Source organism: Ursus arctos, unplaced genomic scaffold (assembly GCF_023065955.2).
Source record: "Ursus arctos isolate Adak ecotype North America unplaced genomic scaffold, UrsArc2.0 scaffold_2, whole genome shotgun sequence".
Classification (NCBI taxonomy): domain Eukaryota; kingdom Metazoa; phylum Chordata; class Mammalia; order Carnivora; family Ursidae; genus Ursus; species Ursus arctos.
Window position 1 is genome coordinate 77,578,138 of NW_026622874.1, and position 22,057 is coordinate 77,600,194.

Here is a 22,057-nt window from a genome sequence, read left to right on the forward strand (position 1 = left end):
ATTCTTTGCCCATGACTGGAAGCAAAAGGAGTAATAAATGTTTCCATTACTTCCATCCACTTGACACAGAACACTGCTAGCTTTGGAGACACTGACAAGTGGCTGTTGGTAAGGTTAACCTACACATCAATTCCCTATGATACTGTGCAACAAAATAAAAGCAAAATCCGTATGTTATCAATTCTCTGTATATCTGTAAGAGAAGAACTATTTCTAAGCCTTATTTCAAAACTCTGGCCAGCCTCCTACAAAGAGCAGCCTCACTTTGTAGCCCCCGTTATGGGTGGTCTTCAGCCTCCATAATGTAACATCAGAATACAGCAAACAAGAACACAAACGCACTTACTGGCATTTTTAGTGGTAACCTGGGGGGCAGGTCGGAAATGAACTCTTCGAATCTGATCAGCTCGTTAGCATGATGCAGCAGCGCTTCTGAGGCCTGGTTTTTATGGACCAAAATTATGTGGAAACCATGCCTGTGTCTCAGGTCACTGAGTTCCAATGCAAAATTGACATCAGCTGGAAGAAAAGGTACAGCCCATCCCCATCCCCAAACGTTAGAAGGACTGGACAGAGACACACAACTCCACTGACACCCACTGAGAAAAAAGAAATGGCTGTACTGTATTCAGAGTTGCTCCCCACCTCCCACCCCTTCTTAAAATAGGAACACATTTCATATTCGAAGAATTAACACCACAGGACAATTCTACCACATGCTTATACTGAATTCCAAGACACATGTTACTTCCCATAGGAAAAGAGAGCAAATATTAACATTTCGGGGAGCATCAACTTTGGAAATGATTCTTTCTAGATTTTTAAAATTTGCAACACTGGGCCCAGGGTTAAAAAAAAAAAAGTTCCACTTTCTTTAACTGGCTTCACGTTTAGGGAGAAAATACACAAAACCCACACACTCCATTTCCTCTCTAAACAGCTCTCAGACATAAGCATAAATACGTCCTGTGTATTTCAGCCTCTCTGGAGGCCTATTTTACTTTAACATGGTCTGGCTTCTACAACAAGGCCCATACAGTGAGTTAAGCTCAAATGAGCAGATGCTTCTGCACTTACTCGACACAAGAACCACAGTGGCTGGAGCAGTGTGCGTGTTTGCGAATCTTCGGAGACTCTGGCGGAGCTTATCGTCAGCCGCATTCTTTGCGGTAGCGTTGATGTGGGCAACAGTTACCTGCGTTAATTTAAAGTAAGGACAAATGAGCAACAGCTCAGGTCAAAAAACCACTATATATTCTGCCTGCATCTTAGCAGATGGTCCTGAGGAGAGACACTCTTATCACCACCACTTAGGAATGGAAAAAAATTAGAAGTGGATCTCAATAATTTCAAATCTGTCTCTCCGTACAAATGAACCAGACCCGTTATTAACCCTACTTGCCTCTCTTATCTTCTGCTTTTGTACTCCATCCACCCACCTTTGAGAAAACAGGCAGAAAAGGAAGTGAAATTTGAAGTAGGTAAATTAGCTCTCACTAATAGCTTTTGCCTACAGCTGTGAAAGTAGCAGAGATTGGTATATGAAGAAGGTGAGATCAGGTGCTATACTGGATGTCCTTTGTCTCCACTAGACATCGTCTGTGGCTTTCAGGACCTGGAGTCAGGTGGTGGGAGAGGAGAGGCATCTGTCCCCAACAGAGCTAAAATGTGCTTATTTCTGTTAAAGGCATCAGGCTTACACAGAAGTCTCCAGAGCAAGGAAAAGTTTGAGAGGTGCTTCAACTACGTGCAATACACAATCAGATTTATTAGTTTTTTTTAAGGAGCACAAATATAGAATTTGAGGCAGTGATATGGCAGTTATCAATAGAATTACTTGTCTAAGAGTCAAAAGAACTGGATTCTAGTTCCAGCTTAATAGACTTTGCAGCTAGACAATCTGGATTTAAATCCTAGCATATCCATTTATTGGCTGTGTGATCTTTAAAAAGTTGCTTAACATCTTGGTGCCTCAGGTGAATTTGTATATTTCAAATAATAAATCCTATGAGCCCTTTTCACAAAGCAGTCATGGAAGTCAAAAGAAAGGATATAAATGTAACCATCATACTAGCAGAGCACTAGTCACATACAAGTAAATTACTGGAAGATCAGTTATGAGTAAACGATTTCTAGTACTTTAGAAATAATCTTTTGCTAATTTTCTTTATTTGCAAAATCAGCACAAATGCGTATTAAACAAACTTTGAATTGAAATTCTTAAAAAAAAAAAAAAACCTGCATGTGCTTATTCTTCTACCGTAATAGATTAAAATTATTTTTTTACCTGGCAATTATTCAGCTCTTGAATAACTTCTTTGTTTTCTTTACTAATGTCGCACACACAGATGAATTCGGCTTCTCTGTGGCCTTTAAAAAACTTCTCACGGATCCTCTGTACAACAGCAGTAGCTGAGCGGCCAGAGGGAACGGAACAGTTTTCAATATCCCAAAAAACTCCAATGGGGGGTAAGTTTTCCAGCACCTGTCCGGCTAGCGCAACTTCTGGTGACCCTTAGGAAATGTTAACACTTTCAATCACACATAGTGGAAAAAAAAATGGCAAACTAAAATAAAATAATAGGTAGCTACCTATCATTCTTAGTGGCAGAAAAATGAAATTACTGATTGATGTTAAGCTTAAGGATACCAACCTCACCGGTTGACCTAATAGCACAACCGCAAGTTCCAATAGTATTTCTAAGCGATTATTCCTATTTTTCAGGAGAGAACAAATCTAAAGGTCAAGTTACTTCAAGCCCACAGTAAATCCATTGCAAAGCATGAGCCATTCTCATGCTGATCATTATGCTCCTCTGAACACTAACTCGGAGGTAAACGGACACTGCAGCTCTGAGACCTGATTGTCATGCTCTGCCCACGCTTGTCTACCTGCTCAGTATGGAAGACCAATGAAGAGGTGACAAAGGGTGAACTTGTTACTGTCCTTGATTAAAAAAAAAAAAAATTAACACTGCATTAACATCTGATTTAATATTTAAAAAAATGTTTTCAAAAGATGAAATACATTAACTACTTTTCTGGGGAAATGATACTAGGTTTTTTCAATTCGTTTTTCATCAACCATTACTAAATCTTTCTAAATATTAAGGACATCTATGGAGTGCACAACTAACAGTGTGATTATGAACCTAGGTTGAAAAGGAGTCCCCTCGAGCACTGATTTCTCCAAATATACTCCCTATTTTTCTATACACAGCTTCTGGTCTCAAATAGCTGCAGTTCAACATAAAAGGCAAATGGCTTGTTGGTCTATAAGAATAAAAAGATTTTTACCAAGAGGTAGAAATGGAGACTCATATACACAGTAGCTTCAGAACCACAAGGAATCTTTTCAAGGCGATTAAATGCAGTGTTAGTATCAGATACTGAAAACTACTTAAATATGCACATTTTATACCATACTGTCATTTACCAAATTTCGAAGAAGCTTTGCCTAGACTGGTCGCCAATAACAACGTGGTCTCCTTCCCTGTTCCTTTGGTTCCACAGCCATTACACAGAGGAATAGTAACAGGTGCAGTTTGAGTATTTGGAGGTGGTATATTTGGCCAGACTTTAGCAGCATCAATTATACTATTTCTTGCCGGCTGTTTTAAAAATTTTTTTAAGAAAAGGAGGAGGTTTCAGATACATCATTTCAGAACCTAGAGTTATAAACAACAACTGAAAACACAGTCTAAGTGTTTCTTCTTTCCACCTGTTAACCTCTGATGGAATGTATTTTCAATATTTCAGGGCATTCCCAGAACTATTAGCTATCAATTCATAAACCCACTTCAAGAAGTGACTTGAAATGGTCTGGGAAGATATTCACACGATCAGACCTTTACGTTCTGGGGCATGTGTATCCTCCTAAGGCGACCCCAAACACACTTTATGTGAAGGTAATTGAGATTTTTACTTTAATGCCCGTGTGATCGAGGCCAAGTTCCAAGTCCCTCAAAGTCTTACAAAGGAACAACACAACACAGCGTGACCTACATCACTGAATGGGTCTGTGTATAAGGTGAGCGTGAGTTATGAGAAACCACAATCGTGCTCTAGTCGTTAAAGACAAAACAGAACACGAAGGTTTGTCGAACTCGGTTTACATGTAGGAAACGGACTGATCACAAGAGCCTCTAAAAGCATAACTACATAAATAATGACTCTGCACGTTTTTGAATGGCCCTTCCCATTTTACCCTTTGCTTCTTTCAGGACCAAGAGAAGCTATGCTGACGGGGTGAAAGCTACCTCACAGGAGAATCTTCACCCCGTGCACGATAAAGATTTTTCAAGAAACATCTATCTACTTTAAGAAAGTCATTCCTCAAAGGTCAGCTGCACCCAAGAGAACAAATAAAAAGATACACACCTTGTTTAGACAGTCTTCGCAGTAAAGTGAGCCCTTTAAACAAACCGGAGGTACCACATTTAGGTGCAAAGAATTGGTGCACAAGTGAGGCGTTAGCTCCGACTGTGAAATGTGCTCTTCCAAATGCCCTGGAGCCCCGCTTGTGAAATCAGAACAGGGGAAATAGGCAGCAGAGGCGCAGCCCTGGAGAGCCGGGAACTGATGCAGCTTGTGCACATTACCATGGCATGACTGGAAATGAAGCTTTCCGCAACAGGGCAGGTGTTTGCAGGAAGAGAGATTACTTTCGAGACACATGCTGGGAAAGTCACTTGCAATGCCGGCCAAATTGTTCCTAGCTGAGGCATTCTGGAGTGAAGACGCAGACTGGAAAGCGAACCCTGACCCTACCTGACACGTGATGGTCCTGGTGCTCTGCGAGTCTAACAGTGCGCCCGGGTGAATCAAGCTACCGGTACCTCCGCTCCCACCACCACCGCCACCACCAAAATGCATTGGCGACGTGGAGGGTTCATTAGGGCAATGAGCACAGCAGCTTACTTTGGGGACAGGTGAAAGCTGTATTTTAGGTTGCTGAAGAGAATGGATATCTGGAAGTGGGACTGCTGGAAAAAGTTTAGAGCCAGCATGAAGGGGAGATGGCACATCCTTTAATTCCACAGCAACTTTCTTGTTCTCCATGTAATCTTTCTGGGAAGAGAAGATCAGAACGCCAGTTAATGTGACGACGCTATTGACTTTTGGTTACTCACATCCTACTGTGACCCAAAAATGGAAATAGCGTTCAATTCTGTTTACATCACTCAACCACAACCAAACAATATGGAATGGCAGCTGAAACCAGGGGCATTCTTCAGAAGGGCCTGCAGGAGGCGAACACCGTAACAGACAACTAAAATCAAGACCGTATCCTTCCTGAATCTGAGGAGACTGGGGGAGGGTTCTGCTTACATGTTCAGCAAGGCAGGTTAAACCATCTGTGCCTCAGGGACTTCCCTTTGATAACTTCCCCTTGCCTCACAGGGTCTTCTAAAGACAAAACAGGTGGTATGAAAATGACACAGTCACAAACAGCATTCGATAAAGATGGCTTACAAGCCAAGCGCTTTGAGGAAAAGACTTAGTAGTTCTTGCAGTCAGACCATGAGGCATTTAGGAAAGTCCTCCAGACGATTCCAAACATTAAGGATAAGATCAGCCATCTGCCCCAGCAGCCCATCCATGGACAGGTCTTAAATGTGTTGTTGACGACATTAAGCAAACTCTAGGATATCATGACCTAAAGCCATAATGCCAACAATTACTTTGTAGCCGGGGACAAGAATTAGAGCAATTAGAAAACTATTTGGGAATAAGATCCCAGAGAAATAGTTTGTCATATGCCTCTAACATAGACACAGGAGGCCAGTAAATTTACCAAGGTTATAGCATGACACCTGCGTCAGAGACCTGGGTTTGAATGCAATACCCAGGAACTGTTTTAGGACCTTGGGTAAGTTACATAACCTCTCTACACTTCAGTTCCGTCAGCCTTCAATTGGGAATGACACGATGAACCTCCTACAGTTGTTAGAAGGATAAAACGAGATAGTGCACGTAAGCACGCAGCAGAGTACCTGGCTACTGAAAGGGGATCTAACTAATCAATAGCCCCTATTGGCTGACTGCAGGAACTATTAAGAGAAAGAGGACGTCCTGATATAGTGAGAGACATGCTCTTCCCTCAGAGCACAGAAAGGGCCATCTGACTGCTATGATTTCACTCCTTTGGCTGTGGTTCTACACTCGTCTGGGAGAGTACACTCATTTAGGAGAAATCTGGATTTTTCACTTGGACATTTCCTAAAAGGGAGGAGAGAGCAACTGACTGACTGCCAACAAGCAGTGTGTTCTGCCCTCTTGGTAATTACAGTTTAGGTTGGAAATTACTGGCATTCTGATTTATGGAGATCTGGCTCTTAAAAAAAAAAAAAAAAGATGTGGCTCTTATGGTCAGGGTTATTTGAGTTGGTTCTCCTGAATTTACTCAATTCTGGGTGCCAATGATAAATTCAAGTTTCTGGATCTGTAAAGTTGAGTGCAATCCTGCACTGTGTGACTCTGTAAGGGCCAGATCCTCCATCCCAGGAATTCCTGTCTGAGCTGCCAACCCTGTTGCCAAGGGTCCCTAAAGTAAGTGACCTTAATTACTGATGCCATGCAAAAAAAGATAACTATATAATGAAAAACTGAAGAAGACAGGGCATTTAGTTGAGTTTTTAAAAAGTTACTAATACCCTTATGTAAATTCATAGTAAAGACTCACTTAAATCCCAAGTGCACTAGCAAAAAAGACATAGAATAGAAATGTGGTAATATGGTGCATGGAATAAAATCAGAAAAAGTCAAAATCACTATGAAAAGGCAAAGGAAGTTACAGACACATTTAAATATTCAAGAGAAATCTGGAAGAGAAAAAGACTGCCAATAAGGGCCTATCACTCTTCCCTTGATTTTAAGACTCAAACCTCAGAAGGCTAGAGTGAAATAAAATCTATTTTATACTTTCCTTTGATTTGCCTCTGCAGTTTGGATTTTATCTTTGGAATCTGTGACTTCTGCAAGAAACAAATCTTCCCCAATGTTAACATTAAATATTTAAAGCACCTACAGGTCCGTAGAATAGGAATGCAGGAATTAAAAAATTTACGCTGTCCTTGAGTCAGGAATTATAATCATGTGCTACAAGGAGGACTCAGCAGGATACAAGGTAAAACTTAGCACAGACTCCAGGGAGAGAGACTGCCCCAGACCAAACGGACCGCATATCTATTCGCATAAGGAATTTCCTATGTCTTCAGTCTTGAGCATAGTTACCGTTTGGGGACTAAGTGGCAATGTCTGCTCAGGACGAGAAAAGCAATTAGAGAATTTCCAAAGCCATGGCTTAGCATCATTATTTTGTTGCAGCCATCCAGGTGTTCTACTGCAGGAGTCCTCAGTTCCGCTTCCTTCCATCATACAGCCATACAAAGTGGTTCAACATTCTTTCATCTTTCTTTTCTTTCATTCTTCCACCCTGTTAAGAATGAGATCTCAATGTTATTTATTTGCCTAAGTACAAATTTCACAATTAACATGTGAGACTTGGGGCGCCTGGGTGGCTCAGATGGTTAAGCGTCTGCCTTTGGCTCAGGTCATGATCCCAGGTCCAGGGATGGAGCCCCAAGGTGGGCTCCCAGATCAGCAGGGAGTCAGCTTCTCCTTCTCCCTCTGCCTCTGATCTCCCTTTGCTTATGCTCTCTCCATTTCTCTCTCTCTCTCACTCAAATGAATAAGATCTTTAAAAAAAAAAAAAAAAAAGTAAGACTGCAAGGGCACCTGGGTGGTTAAGTGTCTGCCTTCAGCTCAGGTCACAATCTTCGGGTCCTGGGATCAAGAGCCCCAAGCTGGGCTCCCTGCTCAGTGGGGAGCCTGCTTCTCCCTCTCCTCCTCCCCTCAACGTGTGTGTGCACACTCCCGCTCTCAAATAAAGAAAAAAGTGAGACTGTAACTGTACTTATGGCACAACTGTATTTACGGTACAATGGTTCCCAACAAGTCAGATAATAAGGAATAAAAGTAGAATTCTAGCAAAGTGGCAACCTTCTCCAGCCCTGAGCAGGCTTTTTCTGTAGTTTTTCTTAGTTCTTCTCGACCATCTCTCCCTAAAGACTCTACTGGTGAGGGTGAAAAAGTTAACAAAGAGAGCATGTAATTTTAGTAAAAGAACAATTATGTGTCTTCATTGCCAATTACATAAGATTCTGAAATTGACTTAATAGCAACCTATCCCACCGTGTCGTTGATGTGACTGTGGAAGGTCCAAATTAAGTGAACTCTGTGGACTCTGAATTTGATTCTGCTACAGAACAAATCGAACCAATTTCTTCATTTACTTATTACAAAAGTGCAATCTGATATACCATCAAAAATCTAACCGAGAAATCTCAAGTAGCAGATGTGCTGTATCTACTCCAGTGTTCCCACATTCTTACAAGTCTTACACAGTACAATAAAAGCAGATCAAATCGATAATAGCTAGTGGGCCTGGAGGCAGCCTGCCAATGGTAAGGACAACTGAACCTCATCTCCAGATCCTTGCCATCCTACCAAACTACCACCTATTCTCCAACTACAGTGGCCATTTTAAGGGTATCAATTTATCAGAAATTTCATGTGGACATAAAACAATTTCTTTTAGGTCTCTCTCTCTGATAAGGTGCTCTTCTCAAGAGATTGTAACATCTACATAGTATGGTGAAGGGAGAGAGGAGTACTCTCTCTAAAATACAGAACTAATCAAATAAAACAAGGGAAGGCAAACTAGAGCCTGCCAGCCAAAACCAGCCCACAGCTTGTACTTAAATGACCTTCAAACTAAGAAGGTATTTTATACTTTTTAATTCGGGGGGGGGGGGGTGAGAAATCAAAATAATAATATTTTGTGACACTAAATTACATGAATTTCTCTAGATTAAGAGACATTTGTTTAAATACTGTCTGCGGCTATTTTTGCACGAGTATTTGCAACAGAAACTCATGGCCCACAAAGCCTAAAGTATTTACTATTTGGCCCTTATGTGGAAGCTACAAAAACTAAGTTTCAGTTTCTTCCTCTGCAGAGTGTGGCTAATTTCTCCCCCCTCCCCAGCATTGCTGAGGGGGGGAAATCAGATAAAGGACCTACCATCTGGGTTTTGTCTTCCCCAAGGCAGAGCTTGTGCCAAGCACAGGGCTTGCAACATAGTGTATACTAATTACTTGTTAAATTAAGGAATGAATACAGCAACTATTCACCTACCATGTAGAGTTAGGAGTCAGTGTGGAAGCAGAGATGGAGTTAACTGCCACAATGACAATAAATTATGATTGCTGTTTTTCCTACTAAACACAGATCTTGCATCCCCCAACGAGCTGCTCTATAGATCACAGGAATCTGTGATATTCACAATACACAACTTCAACATGCTCTAAAATCTTTTTAAGGCCAATCCTGAAAGTGAGCTAACAGGTAGTGTGCAATACCAATTACAAAGCCTTTTTATTTAACATTATTTCCTCATTCAGTAATTATTTATTTAGTATCTACTATATAACAGGCCTGTGCTTGGCACAAGAGATACGATGATGAAAACAAACAGACAATAAAGTTCATTTATGTAATTTTTCCCCACAGTAAATCTGTGAGATAGACAAGGGAGAAATAATCCACAACTTTACAGAGTTGAGTAAACAGAAGTTTAATTAAGTTTTTCAATTTGCCAAGATCACATAATTAGAAAGGGGCCGGAGCCAGGCTTGTCCACCTCTTTGCACCACACCAAGGTGCCTCCGGTATTGCTCAACACAATCAACAGAAAGTACAAATATATTAGCTTGTTAGTGGCCTGAACCCAGACAATTTCCCAAGCATTCCTGGGAATGCCACCAAGTAACTTAGGTAGCCAAAGCCAAGTTTTCTGTTGATTTGAGTGGAATTCTTTGAACAATTCAGATAATGCTTGAGAGCACAGACTCTGATGTCAGTCTGTGTATTAATCCCCAATTTTGCTTCCTGTATGTGTTGCTCTGGAGAGTTCACAACCTCTCTGAACCTCAGATCCTATGTGTAAAATGGGCCTGATAACAACTGTAGCATCCTCACGGGGCTGTTGGGATTTAATAAGACAAAGTGTAAAAGTGGCCTTCTCTTAACACCCAAGTTAGTCCTGGAACCACACACCACCCAGTCCTATTACTTTTTTTCACAGCTCTTCTACCTAAAATTGTTTATTTTCTTGAGTTTATTATATGTCTCCCCTACTTGAATATAAACTCCAAGACAGTAGACATCATGTTTTCTCATTCATTGCTGTATTTCTTGCACCTACCAGTGCCCAGTGCATATCAACAACTGTTGAACGAGTGAAGAGTTCAATAAACATCTAGGAACACCGTTTAAGTTTTGACTGCCCTGTATGCAAAACAGCGTTATTTACCGCTCAGAGAAGTGGGGAAGTCCAAAAGATACAAATGTAATTGGAAAGCTCTTGGTAATAACAGAAAGGTGTTTGGGAAACGAAAATATGTATCACAGTGTAGCGTTGCAATTAGTAGTGGGAGTGGCTCATGCCCTAAGGCAACTGAACACTATCCGTCAAACCAGAGACTACACCCTAGGGAGTGCTGAACTACCGACAAGAATGCAAAAACCCTCAGGGTGGTTGAAAAACACCCGCCCCTTCCTTCCTCTCTTAACCTTCCATCCGTGTACCCTGCTCCGGAAAGGTTGCTTTCCACACCTGGAAGCCCCACTAGGAGCAGGGGAACAGGTGCGGGCGGGGAGCCAAACACCTCCAAAGGGCAGCAGGGGCGCAGCAGTGACTGTCGTGAACGGACCTGAAAGGGAGACAACCCGTACCTACGGTGGGGGCCTGACTGGTCAGTCCCAGTCCTTCCCCTCGGAGTAGTCAACCTCCCCCACCTCCGCCAGCAAAGGGCAGGGGAAGGGGGGGGACGCTGTCCCGCCTCCAGCCGGTGGCCCCACAGCAGTGAGCCCGTCAGGAACTAGTCCCCAGAGCTGCCAGCCAACTCACCTCAGCCGCCGGCTCCACCTCCGCTCACATTCCGGCCCCGCCGCCTTCCCCCCGCCCCCCCAGGCCCTTTGTTTTGATTCCCGACTCCGCAGCTCCCGCCGCCGCCGCCAAGCGCACCCTCCACTTCCGCTTCCGCACCGCACCGCCCCTGTCGCAAAACCGACGCCCTTCTCTCCCCCCCTCGCTCCGCCCCTTCCTCCACCCCGCCCCAGCCGCCGCGTCCTCCTCGCGCGGGGCGTGCTGGGAAACCCGGGGGGGGCGGGGCCTCGCGGCCCTGCAGCCTCGTCAGGCTCAGTCCCCTCCCGATAAACCCCTAAATAGGGACCTTCCCCGGGGGAGACCCCGGCTTTTTTGGCGAAAACCCCGAGTTTAAGGAGGACTTCTCCCTGGCTTATCGTGGTGGAGTGGAAAGGAACCTGAAAGCGAAGAATGAGGGGGCTTGTGAGGTGGAGCCGGGGGAAAAAAACCTGCCAACCGGGATTTGATACAATTCGGCTCTTTCAGTCTTTTGAGGGAAGGCGATTTAAAGGGGATTTCGATGAAAAACCCGATGGTTTTGGCGCTCTCGCGCGGGAGCGCTCCCCATCTCCCTCGCTCCCTTTCGTCACGTGATGGCTCTACCTTATTATTTTTTTTAATTAAATGACGCGTAATTTCCACAGTATCCTTAATCTACTGCAACCTAGTGGCGAGTGGAGAGAAAATAACCGCCAGCGGGGCTTCCCGCGGCGTCCTTCGGGCCGGCGGGGTTTCTCTCAAGCCGGCGGCCCAGCTGGCACAAAACGAAGTGTGTGCTCAGACTCGGCTGGGCACTGTCACCTACTATTAAGGGATCCTCGTGATTTCAGTTAGAAAACGTCACTTTTTAAAAGCCCTGGGCCAGAGCCTGTTGCAAGTGCATGCAAACTTTCTAAGGACAGGGTAGGGAAAGCCCTGAGAAACCTGTGACGGCTTGTTTTAGGTGGATGGATGTGACATGGTTGGATTTTGGGGGATTTGAGGTTTTGTTTTTTTGTTTTTTTTTCGGGAAGGGGGGGGTTGGTGCTTCACAATCTTTTACCTGAAATAATTTTTTTTTTTAAAGCTCAGCACGATGGTCGTTTCTGAAACTTGCCTGCTCGCTCTTTTCTGTTGCCAATGAGAAAAACAAAACATAGCTAAATCGAGATATATTTAAGATGGGCTAGCTGAATACGACCTAAAAGTTCACTTCTGAAGTTTGCCGAGAAACATTAATTTTGCAGAAGAATAAGTAGAATGCTAATCACCGAATGAGGTTTTCCCCCCCTACCTGAAGTCAGGGTGAGGCAATTTCATTAGGCAATTTGCATCAAGTGGGGGGAAATTTCAGGGGAAGCTGATCCATCGCTGTAGACATCCTTGTAGACTCCTGTTGGGGAGGGCAAGATCAAACACGTAGCTGAAGCACCCTTTGTGCTTGCTTTTCATTTTCCAGAAGGCAGATGACAAGCACACACATCATCTGCCTGCTTAGGTATTTATTACTGCTGAGTAAATCTTCATTGTGTCTGTGTGTGGGTATTATTTTCCAAGTGGGAATTAGAACAGATGAAAAACAACCCTGTGTCTAGTGTGGTTTTTTTTTTTCTTTCCCCAAGTATCAAACAAATATGCTTCTCTTTAGAGGAGTTTTTCTTTTTATTCTAGTTGAGTATCTCTGAACACAGACAGAAGTAACTAAAAAATACAAAAAGGAAACAAAGTAATTGTGGATTTTTTTTATTGCCTTTTTAAAAAAGGTTTTTTGGTCACGAAGCAATACAGAACAGACACATTTTGTTTGACTTTGCTTGGCATTCTTTCAAGTCCAGAGCTGTGCCTGTTCTCAACAGGTTAAATACAGTAAATAAAGCCGAATCAATTCTAAATGGAAAGTTAATGAAAAGTCTAATTTTTAATGAAATGCAGTTTTAGTGTTTTCTGTAGAAAACCAGCCCAAGCAGACTACACCAGCCCTGGGAAGCAATCATGAAGTGAAATGCAATTTGATACTTGTGAAAGAGTGCTTTCACATTTTTCTTAAGAGATATTTTCTTAAATATAGTCTCTGTTAATCTTACTCTATTTCTTTACTGGGCAAACTCTTTTATCAGAGTAAGAGTAACTTTAAGTTTTTCCCTGTCCAAATCATAATCTTCACATTTATGGAACCAGGATGAAGTTTTATTTTTGTGCTATTTAAGTGACCATTTTACATTCAATTCACCTTCTAAATGAACCTAGCTGTGACTAAAGGAGTTTCTCCCCCAGCAACTTCTCTTCTATGTTCGGTTTAGTGTTTTGAAATAATAAATTATAATGGAAGGATGTAAGCAAGAGAAACTGAGCTCTCTGCTCATTCATATCTAAAAGCTACAAGGAAAACATTAAATAAAGGGAGGAAAAGGTTTTAACATGCACCAAAATTTTCTTTTCATTGTAAAGGTTTTTACCCAATAACAAAGCCATTTCCCTAAACTATTCCTGAGAACTTTCATGATAATCATTTCAGTGTCCTCCCTGTTGTCTTTATGGAAAATGAAGGAAATTGGAAACTAGCTAGTTTGATTGACTTGATCAATGCCATTCAGGCAGGACTTGTAACTCATTGATTTGTACTTCAGTTTTTCTGTAAACTGGGTTGATTCTTCCCTGCCCAGAAACCTCACGGAGTGGTGCAGAATCAAATAAAATTCTGATGAAAGAAAGCATCAGAGGAAAAGTGTTGAGAGGAGGGTGTGAATGGTTTATTAGTGTTTGTGAGCAAGATGGAAGTTTCCTGAGCGACATTTTGGTACTTAACCCTGTTGATATAGGTAGTGAGGTTCCCTTTTGCATCTCTCAACTCCTTTAGGAACTAGAAAGGAGTCAAAACAAAGTCAAATTAGAGAAAGGTCATTCTTTACCAAGGCAGGGAGGCAGGAAAGGTTCTAAGAGTGGGGCCTGAGGCCTCAAAATAGCTAAAAATCTCTTTGCCTCTAGGGTAGTGCTAAAGAATATGGATATAGGAGTCAAACGGACCCAGGTTTGAAGCCTGATTTGTTATTACTAATTGGGACTCCTTGGGCAACGCATTTAATTTCCTACACCTTTGTTTTCTCATCTTTAAAATGAGGACCATAAAAGTGCTTTTCTGTGGTCTCAGCTCCATTGTCACCTCCATAAAGCAGCCTTCCCTGATCATCTGAAGTGACCCCTCCTGGCCCTTTCCTCTCAAACGACGTTGTGTATTCTGAAATTATTACTTACAAGCATCTGAAATTATTTTACTCTTTTCTGTTTGCTGATTTAGAGTCTTGCTTTCTTACAAGCATCTGAAATTATTTTGCTCTGTTTGCCGATTTCGTGTCTTGCTTTCTTAGTAGCATAAGCCTTTTCAGGACTGGCATCTTGTCTGCCATTTGTTGTGTTACAAGCCTGAGTTCTCAATAAATATTTGTTGGTGAACAGTTGGGATTGCTGTGAGAATAAGGAAACCCATGTGAAGAAGTTAGCATTGCGTCTGACACAGAACCAATGAACAAATCATGATCATCCAAGAATTGCACAGATTGTATTTAACTTTGTGCTAGGCACTGTCCTAAACGTTTTACAGACTCCTTTAACTCATTTTGTCTCCGCATAACCCCAAGGTAGAATCCTATTATGAGCCATTTTACAGATGAGGAAACTAAGTCACAAAGCTTTTAAGTCACTTGGCCAAGATCAACCAGCTAGGAGTAGAGCTAGAATTCAAAGCCAGGTTCAAAACCAAACCCTTAAACACGAAGTTCGCTGCCTTTGAAGAAAATGATGTTGAAATTTTTATTTTGGGTGTAAAAAACACGGAGCACTGCTTAGCCTGAGCGGACCTGGATCTTTGTCCTTCCCTCGATTTGGGGAAAATGCGATCGGCGACTAAGGGAGGGACTCGTATTATCTTGAACAGCATGGCCCTGACGTCCAAGGCCGTCCCCGGATGTCCAGGGACCCGCCTGCATACTCCAAGGCCGGCCAGATCCCAACCAGGCAGCCGGAGCCTCCCAGGCCCCGGCCGGACCAGTGCCGCCGCGTGGCCACGCCGCGCCCGGGCCCTGGGAAAAAAGTTTCCAAACGGCGCTACTAGGCGCTGATTGGCCGAGGCGGACGCGGTCTCGTGGCGCCGCAGCCAATAGTCGGCGCCCGCCGCGGGCGCGGGGGTGGGGGCGGTGGTCAGAGGCCCGGGGAGCGCGGTTCGCCGCTGCCGCCGCCCGTCCTCGCGGACCGAGCCGGGGTAAGTGGGGAGCTGCTGCAGTCGGGGGTGGGGGCCGTCCCGGGACCGTCGCCAGCGCCGGGAAACTCTTCTGCCTGCCCCGGTGCCCTCCGCGCTCTCGGGATCGCTGGGAGCCGCCTCGCAGGGACCCTGCCGCGCCCCTAGCTCGCGCGTCCCTTCCCGGCCGCCTGTACTCCGCCGGTCCCGGGCGCTGGGCTCAAAAATCCCGCTCCCTGGAACCTCCCTTCCTAACTTTGTTCCCTTCCACCTTTGTGTCCTCGCACCCAGCTCCTCGCCTTTGCCAACTTTCTCTTCTCTCCGACCAGCTGCCCTCCGCTCCCTCCATGACTTCCTCAGTCCTTCACGCCCTCCTCGTCCCCTGTCCCCGCTGCCTGGCTCCTCTGCCCTCTAACCCTTCCACCCCCACCCCAGGCTGCCCTCCTGACTCCCTCGGTCTCTTCTCGCTCTTTTTTCTGCCTCTTCTCAGCCCCCGCCACCCCTTTTCCTTCTGCTGCCCCAGACTCTCCCTCATTCCTCGTACCCCCCCCCCCACCTCGTCCACTGCCCCTTGCCACTTCCACCCTCAGTTCAGGATTCTTTCCAAAAACCTCCCCCCCCCCCCCCGCGCGCCACCCCCAGTTGGCATCTCCCTGCCTTCGGGAGCGTGTTTGGAACAGTCTTTCCCTCTGCTTTTCTCAGATGTCTGCAGCAGGAAGGTTCAGATTTCCCCTGACAGCACTTTGGGGAAGGATTGGATAAAGGATGAAAACGCTTATTCTACAGTTTGAATGCAGTGGTGGGGCTTACCTGCCTCCCCGAGGTCGTGGGAAATCCCTCCATCACCTTGACACAGCTTTTTGGGAAGCTACCTTATCTTCTCCAGTCATCTCAGGTTCTCTGCCTCCTGAGGGTCTGAGCTTCCCTGATTTCTTTGTCCAGGGTTTGTACCAGGTTGTGCCTCTTTCTACTTTTAGCCTCGAGGTCTCTTTTAACTTCCTTTCTAAAGAAACGGCCTTTACAAGGTGCACTGGGCAGAGATTTGTCATTTTCTATGCTGGTTTTGTTTCGGTATTCTTGGATAGGACGGCATTTTAGGACACGGGTAGGGTGCTTTGAAGAGCAATTGAATCCCAGTGACTGACTCCCAGAGCCACTTATCTGACCCCACCACCACACTGGTATTTAACCAGGTTTGAAACTTTAATCTGTCCTCTTATTGTGTCTTTTGCGTAGGATTAGATTCTTGAAGTCTCAGGGGCGTCTGATTGGCATATTTTATCCTCTCATTTCAGATAATAGTTTAACTTGGCTTATTCTGTTAGGATGTTATTTTTGTTTCCAAAGTGTGTTCTTTTGCCTTAGAACATGTGAGCCCAGAGAGATTACACTCCCTTTCCTTACCAGATAATCTCCTAACATGAGTGGGCCTGCATACAGAAAGTTTGTGTCAGCCGCTAGGACTGTTTCTGCACCTAGTAATGATGTAGGTGCTTTCTGTCTGCCTCTCCCAGCAGTGCTTTAGCACTTAGTAGGTGTTTGGAAATGTTCGAGAAGGGATGGAGGAGAGGGAAATCACAGAAGGAAAAAATCTTTCCCTGGCATCTTTTCGTTTTGTTTTTTTTTTTTAAGTTTTTATTTATTTATTTGACAGAGAGAGCACAAGCAAGGGGGGAGGCAGGCAGATGCAGAGGGAGAGGGAAAAGCAGCCACTCGTGGATCAGGGAGCCCAATTCGGGGCTCAATCTGAGGACCCTGGGATCATGACCTAAGCCAAAGGCAGACGCCCAACCAACTGAGCCACCCAGGCGCCCCTTCCCCTGGCATCTTGATTCAGTACAATAGAATTGTTCTGGAACAATAGCTGTTCCATTTTTTTTCATTCTATATTTTGACCTGAGTTTAAGCTTTTTAAAATTTCAAAGGCAGCACATGCTTTCTGTAAAAATCCATGTATAGTGTGTCCAGTACAGGTTCTTATCTCAGGGCCTACTTTACCCCCATCTGGTACATTCTTCCAGACCCTTTTCAATTCATGTATGCAGAGAGCTAGCTACCTTTATTTTTATTTATTTTTAAAGATTTTATTTATTTGAGAGAGATTGAGAGAACAAGGGTGGGGGGACAGAGGGAGAACCAGACTCCCCGAAGAGCAAGGAGCCTGATGGGGGACTCGATCCCAGGATCCTGGGATCATGACCTGAGCCCAAGGCAGACGCTTAACCAACTGAGCCACCCAGGCACCCGAGGAATACCTTTATAAACAGAAGTGGCACCCTTTCTTAACCTATCATGAACTTTCTTCCATATTAGTTCATATACTTCTTAACAACTGTGTAGTTTTCCAAATCAGTCCTCTGTTGACAGTTAAGTTTTTCCAATTTTCCACGTCAGTGAATGATGGCATACACCCTTGAGTCTATGTCCTTGCATGCCTAAGTATTTTCATAGGAAGATCATTATAGACTTTGAAAGCACAGAGACAGAAGTCAGACTTGCTGACTCTTGACTGGTTTTGCCCCAGTGATGCCACTTCTGCAAAATGCAGAGCCTGCGTCATAACCTAGAAGCTGTTGAAGTACATGCAGACATTTGGCCATGTCTTTCTGTCCCCTCCCTTTCCCTTCAGCTCTTCCCTTTGTTTTGATTGGGAAGGATTGAGGTTGGCGTGGAGAAGGGTGGTGAGTTAATTCTCGATAGTTTATACATGTATACTGCTCCTGACCAGCTGTGCTGGCTTTCTTTGCTCGGAAGAAAGCCAAAGGAGAGTGCTTTGTTTTCTCTAGGGTTTTGAAATCAAAGGTTGGTTGGGAGATCTAAGTTATGCAAAACAATACATACTTGTTGAACTTCTTGCTTCCAGCTTGTTCTTCCTTGCACGCTGTAGCATATACTTTTGAGGTGCCCATTAGGTTTGTCCACAGAGCTCCTGGGGCACGATGTTATGATGGTGTATTGAGAGCACAAGCTCGGAGGCAGAATGCCTGTAACACTTGTAGCATAAAAGAAAGAAATGCATGCACCGCCGATTTTTAAGATGGTGCAGAGTTGTATGTACCGAGACCTAGCATTAACCTGGGCCTGCCACCGTGCCTTTAAAAAGACTGTGTGTGGGCCAGATGAAGCAAGTGAACGGTCTTTTTGCAACCCCATGGAGACCATGAATTTGAATTCAAAGACCCTCCAGTCACCCCCCCAACTTGCACTTTGGGGCTGGTTTGCCTCTGCTGTCCACTTGGACCTCTGAAAATGGCCGAGGTGGGCAGGGTTTCTGCTCCAGCTTCTAAGAACCCAAGTGATGTCTCACTTATTCTTATAGTTGAATGGCTTAAAGGGGATAAAGTTGAAGATAAGTTATTAACACCCAGCACGCGGTTGTTCAATTCAGTAGGGAGAGGGAGTCTTTCCACGTCCTCTTACCTGCTCTCTGTGGCAAAGAATAACGCACCTTGGAACTGTGAGACATTTTCAAATGGCAAAGGAAAAATCGTACATTTTAAAGATTGTTGTTTCGGAACAAAGTGAAGTTCAGCTGTTACTTTTTAGTCTCTGATATATTTTTCCTCTTCCCTAAGGATTGTTTTTAAAATGCGGGGGGGGGGGTTGAAATGCCAAGCCTGTGGTTTTTGCCCTTTAGCTGAAGGCGCTACAGATGGTACAGGCTACGACAGGAGCTCAGGTCTCTGCTCAGCTTTTTTCCACCACCTCGCTACCCCCACTCCCAGTCCAAAACCAGAGCTTTCCCATCAGCACAGTTGTAATTAGAGCCTCTCGACCAATGGAAGTCCTTAAAACATCTCAAATTCATTTCTTTCCTGAGGATTAAGTTTTAGTCGTCACTGGCCGTAAGTGTTTTATTTAGGAAGGTTTTTTCCTAAAACTCCTCTGTCATGAGAGTGCAGGATGAACGTTATTAAACCCTAAGAACACTATCAGATGCCCCTTAGCATGTACACCTGGGGAGGGGGTGGTTTCCAACACGATGCCCTCTGCTCCTGCCACTTCCCACTAATGAGATGCCACTCAGGTGCTGAGGGAGAGTGGGGTTTTCCCCATCCTGACAAGCCTCTTAAGGATTTACAGATGTCAACTATAAACTAGTCTTCAGAGGTTTCTGGCTTCTTGCCTTTCCTTAACCTCACATTCCCTTCCTGCTAGTGGTCCATTTCTTTCTTCCCCTTTGCTCATTCATTCCACAAGCATTTTTGGAGCGCCTGTTATATGCCAGGCACTGTTCTAGGCATTGCATTAAAAAAGCAAGATGGAGAAGGCCCCTGTGCTCAACAGGTGACATTCCAGTGGGGGAAGATAAAAACAAACTCAAAATGATGAAATAAAGCCGAGTGTAATATAATAGTGAAGGGCTAGAGGGGATATTTGGTGGGATATTCAAATAAGGTCTCTCTGGGGAAGATATTTCAGCTGAGGTCTGAATGACAAGAATACCTGGGCAGAGATCTGAGGGAGAAGCATTCCAGGTAGAGAACAGCAAGTGCAAAGGCCCTGAGGTGGGAGCAAGCTTAGTGTGCTCAGGGAACGGAAAGAAGGCAATGTGGCTTGAACATAAGCTAATGGGGGCGGGTAGGGTTGGGGAATGTTTAGAGAAGTAGGCAGGAACTAATTACACTGAATATTGGATATGATATTTTCCCAAACAGTAGGAAAAGGCGGTCTACATCCATTGTTCCCAGTTCCTCACTTTTTCGTCCTACTACATGGGCTCGCGTACCATGCAGTTGAGACTGTCCTCGGTAAGATAATGGCCACACGGTACTCAGTTGCACGGGCTCTTGACTCTTTGGGGCTGGTTTGGTGACTTCATACTAGATGAGTTCTGGGCTCATTAGAGCTTAAGGCTTGAGCAGGGAGTATCCAGACCTAAGTTTACCCTTATCCATTGCCATGTTGATTACTGTTATTTACACCCTAGGTGCTCTGTTCTTTTTACTTTCAGCAAACAACATCTTTCACTACTTACCTTAATTAGGACCCTCTGTGGCAGCCATCCAACACTAACTGGTGTGATCAAGAAAGGGAGTTGGTTCTCTCTCATAACCTTAACGCAGGCGTGACTGGATCCAGGTGTTCAAATGATATCATCAGGACGCAGTGTCTCCACCTCTTGGCCCTGCTTTCCTCTGTTTTGGCTTCATTCTGTGGCAGACTCCTCCCTTGTGGTGGAAGGATGATCGGTGGCAGCTCCGGGCTTACTTCCTGCCATCTTACCCGAGTGGGAAGAGTTTCTGTCTTTGTTTTTTACTCTTAGCTTTATAGAGATAGAATTGACATAGAACATTGTGTAAGCTTAAGGTATATAACCTGGTGGTTTGATAAACGTATATATTGTGAAACCATTTCCACAATAAGGTTAGTTAATACTTCCAGAGTGTCTTTCTCGATGGCTCTGCAAAAGCCCTAGGCCTACACACTGGTTTGCTCAGCTTGGGTTAGGGCCACCCATGAACCAATCATTGGCCTAGTTTGGGGTTAGATCCATCCTGTTATTGGCTCAGCTTGGGTTAGGCCCACCCGTGTCGTTGGCTCAGCCTGGGTTTGGTCCCCCTCTGAGCCAGTTACTGATGCTGGAGGTAATCCCTCCTATCTTGTGCCTCCTGCTAGATGGTGATGTCAAGTACATCAGAATCCCATGGAATGAATGTAGGGTTGGTTTCCCCAAGATTGGAGTGGTGTTACAGAAAGATGGAAGATGAAGTGCTGGAATGGAAAAAGATCAACGAATGAGCAGCTTTCTACTCTTTCCAGCTTCTGTGCTTCCATCCAGCTTTCAGAGAAGCTGTTCCCCGGAAGGGGAGGGGTGGGGCCCATGGCATGTTGTCTCTGAATTAGGGAAGGGAGAGAAATGAGGAAGGAGAGAAGATGTGAGTACAGGTACTAACAAATCTAGTTCTCAATAAGGGCTGTGCTCAAATATAAATACAATTGTTTGTGTGTGTTTTGTTGTTGTTTTGTTTTTTTTTTACCAGGGATTGAGAAGTTGGTGATTGTGTCCATGTCAATACTAACATTTAGCCGAATGATTCATATTTGTAGTAAAAAATATAGCTTGTCATGGGGCGCCTGGGCAGTACAAGTCAGTTAAGCATCCGACTCTTGGTTTCAGCTCAGGTTGTGATCCTCAGAGTTGGAAGATCGAGCCCTGCCGTCGGGTCTGCGCTCTGACCTGGAGCCTGCTTAAGATTCTCTCTCTTCATGCCCCTCCCCCAAGCGCTCTCTCTCTCTTCCAAACAAGACAAAAATACAACTTGTTATGCCTTGCAAAGTGAGGGGTTGCGTTCATTCTTTTGTCCCTAAGGACATCAGATTGTGATCTCCCTTGAGGGAAGGAACGGACCTTGGAGACATCTCATTTGGGTTCCTGATGAACTTTTGACAAGCTCAGAGACTTAAATTCAGAGAATAAGCTGTTACCCGGTAAGCTCTATCAGAGGGGAGTCTGTACACCGCCCGCCGTTCTTAGAGATCCGTTCCCCAGCCTCTGCTCTGGATCTCTCCAAGTCCTCAGAGCCAAGGTCCCATTCCCACCCCTTGCTCTCTAGCTACTGTCCCGTTTTTCTGCTTCTCACACCCAGCTCTCCAAAATTCCCTCTACTTCCTCTTCTTCACCTCCTCGTAACTCCTCCACCCAATTTATTCCTCCTCCCCCTCCACTGTGTTGAAACTATTCTTGCTCACATCACCAGAGACCGACATTTGGCTAAGTCTCCTGGGTATTTTCCAGTCCTTATCTTAGTTTCTCTGTTGTATCATGGATACTGTGGACCGCTCCTCCTTTTCCCCTTGGCACCATCTATCTACTCTCAGGACAGCTCACTGTCTGGTTCTTGTCTCTTCA

General features: G+C 44.5%; 2 protein-coding genes across 28 annotated transcripts in view; one reads left to right on the plus strand and one right to left on the minus strand.

Annotated features, from left to right (window-relative positions):
• MARF1 (meiosis regulator and mRNA stability factor 1) overlaps positions 1-11,112 on the minus strand; it is a 73,717-nt gene extending 62,605 nt beyond the window's left edge. For 11 of the 26 annotated variants that reach the window (XR_008960298.1, XR_008960299.1, XR_008960297.1 and 8 more), the window contains exons 1-7: positions 10,977-11,104; positions 7,237-7,438; positions 4,381-5,070; positions 3,437-3,611; positions 2,288-2,514; positions 1,078-1,195; positions 347-519 (exon numbers count right to left, since the gene is read on the minus strand). Coding sequence is in view for 22 of the 26 variants with exons in the window: in XM_048224603.2 (XP_048080560.1) it covers positions 347-519; positions 1,078-1,195; positions 2,288-2,514; positions 3,437-3,611; positions 4,381-5,070; positions 7,237-7,380 (1,527 nt within the window). In the remaining 4 variants the exon portion in view is untranslated. Of the gene's footprint in view, positions 1-346; positions 520-1,077; positions 1,196-2,287; positions 2,515-3,436; positions 3,612-4,380; positions 5,071-5,331; positions 5,410-7,236; positions 7,439-10,976 lie in introns of those variants that run through there. The other 15 variants (XM_057314890.1, XM_057314886.1, XM_057314887.1 and 12 more) reach the window with 10 other exon arrangements.
• Positions 11,113-15,144: 4,032 nt separating this feature from the next.
• The window catches only part of NDE1 (nudE neurodevelopment protein 1), a 31,985-nt gene continuing 25,072 nt past the window's right edge, over positions 15,145-22,057 (plus strand). Inside the window, exon 1 of one of the 2 annotated variants that reach the window (XM_026520266.4) lies at positions 15,145-15,228. The gene's annotated coding sequence lies outside the window, so the exon portion shown is untranslated. Of the gene's footprint in view, positions 15,229-21,535; positions 21,637-22,057 lie in introns of those variants that run through there. The other variant, XM_057315450.1, reaches the window with a different exon arrangement.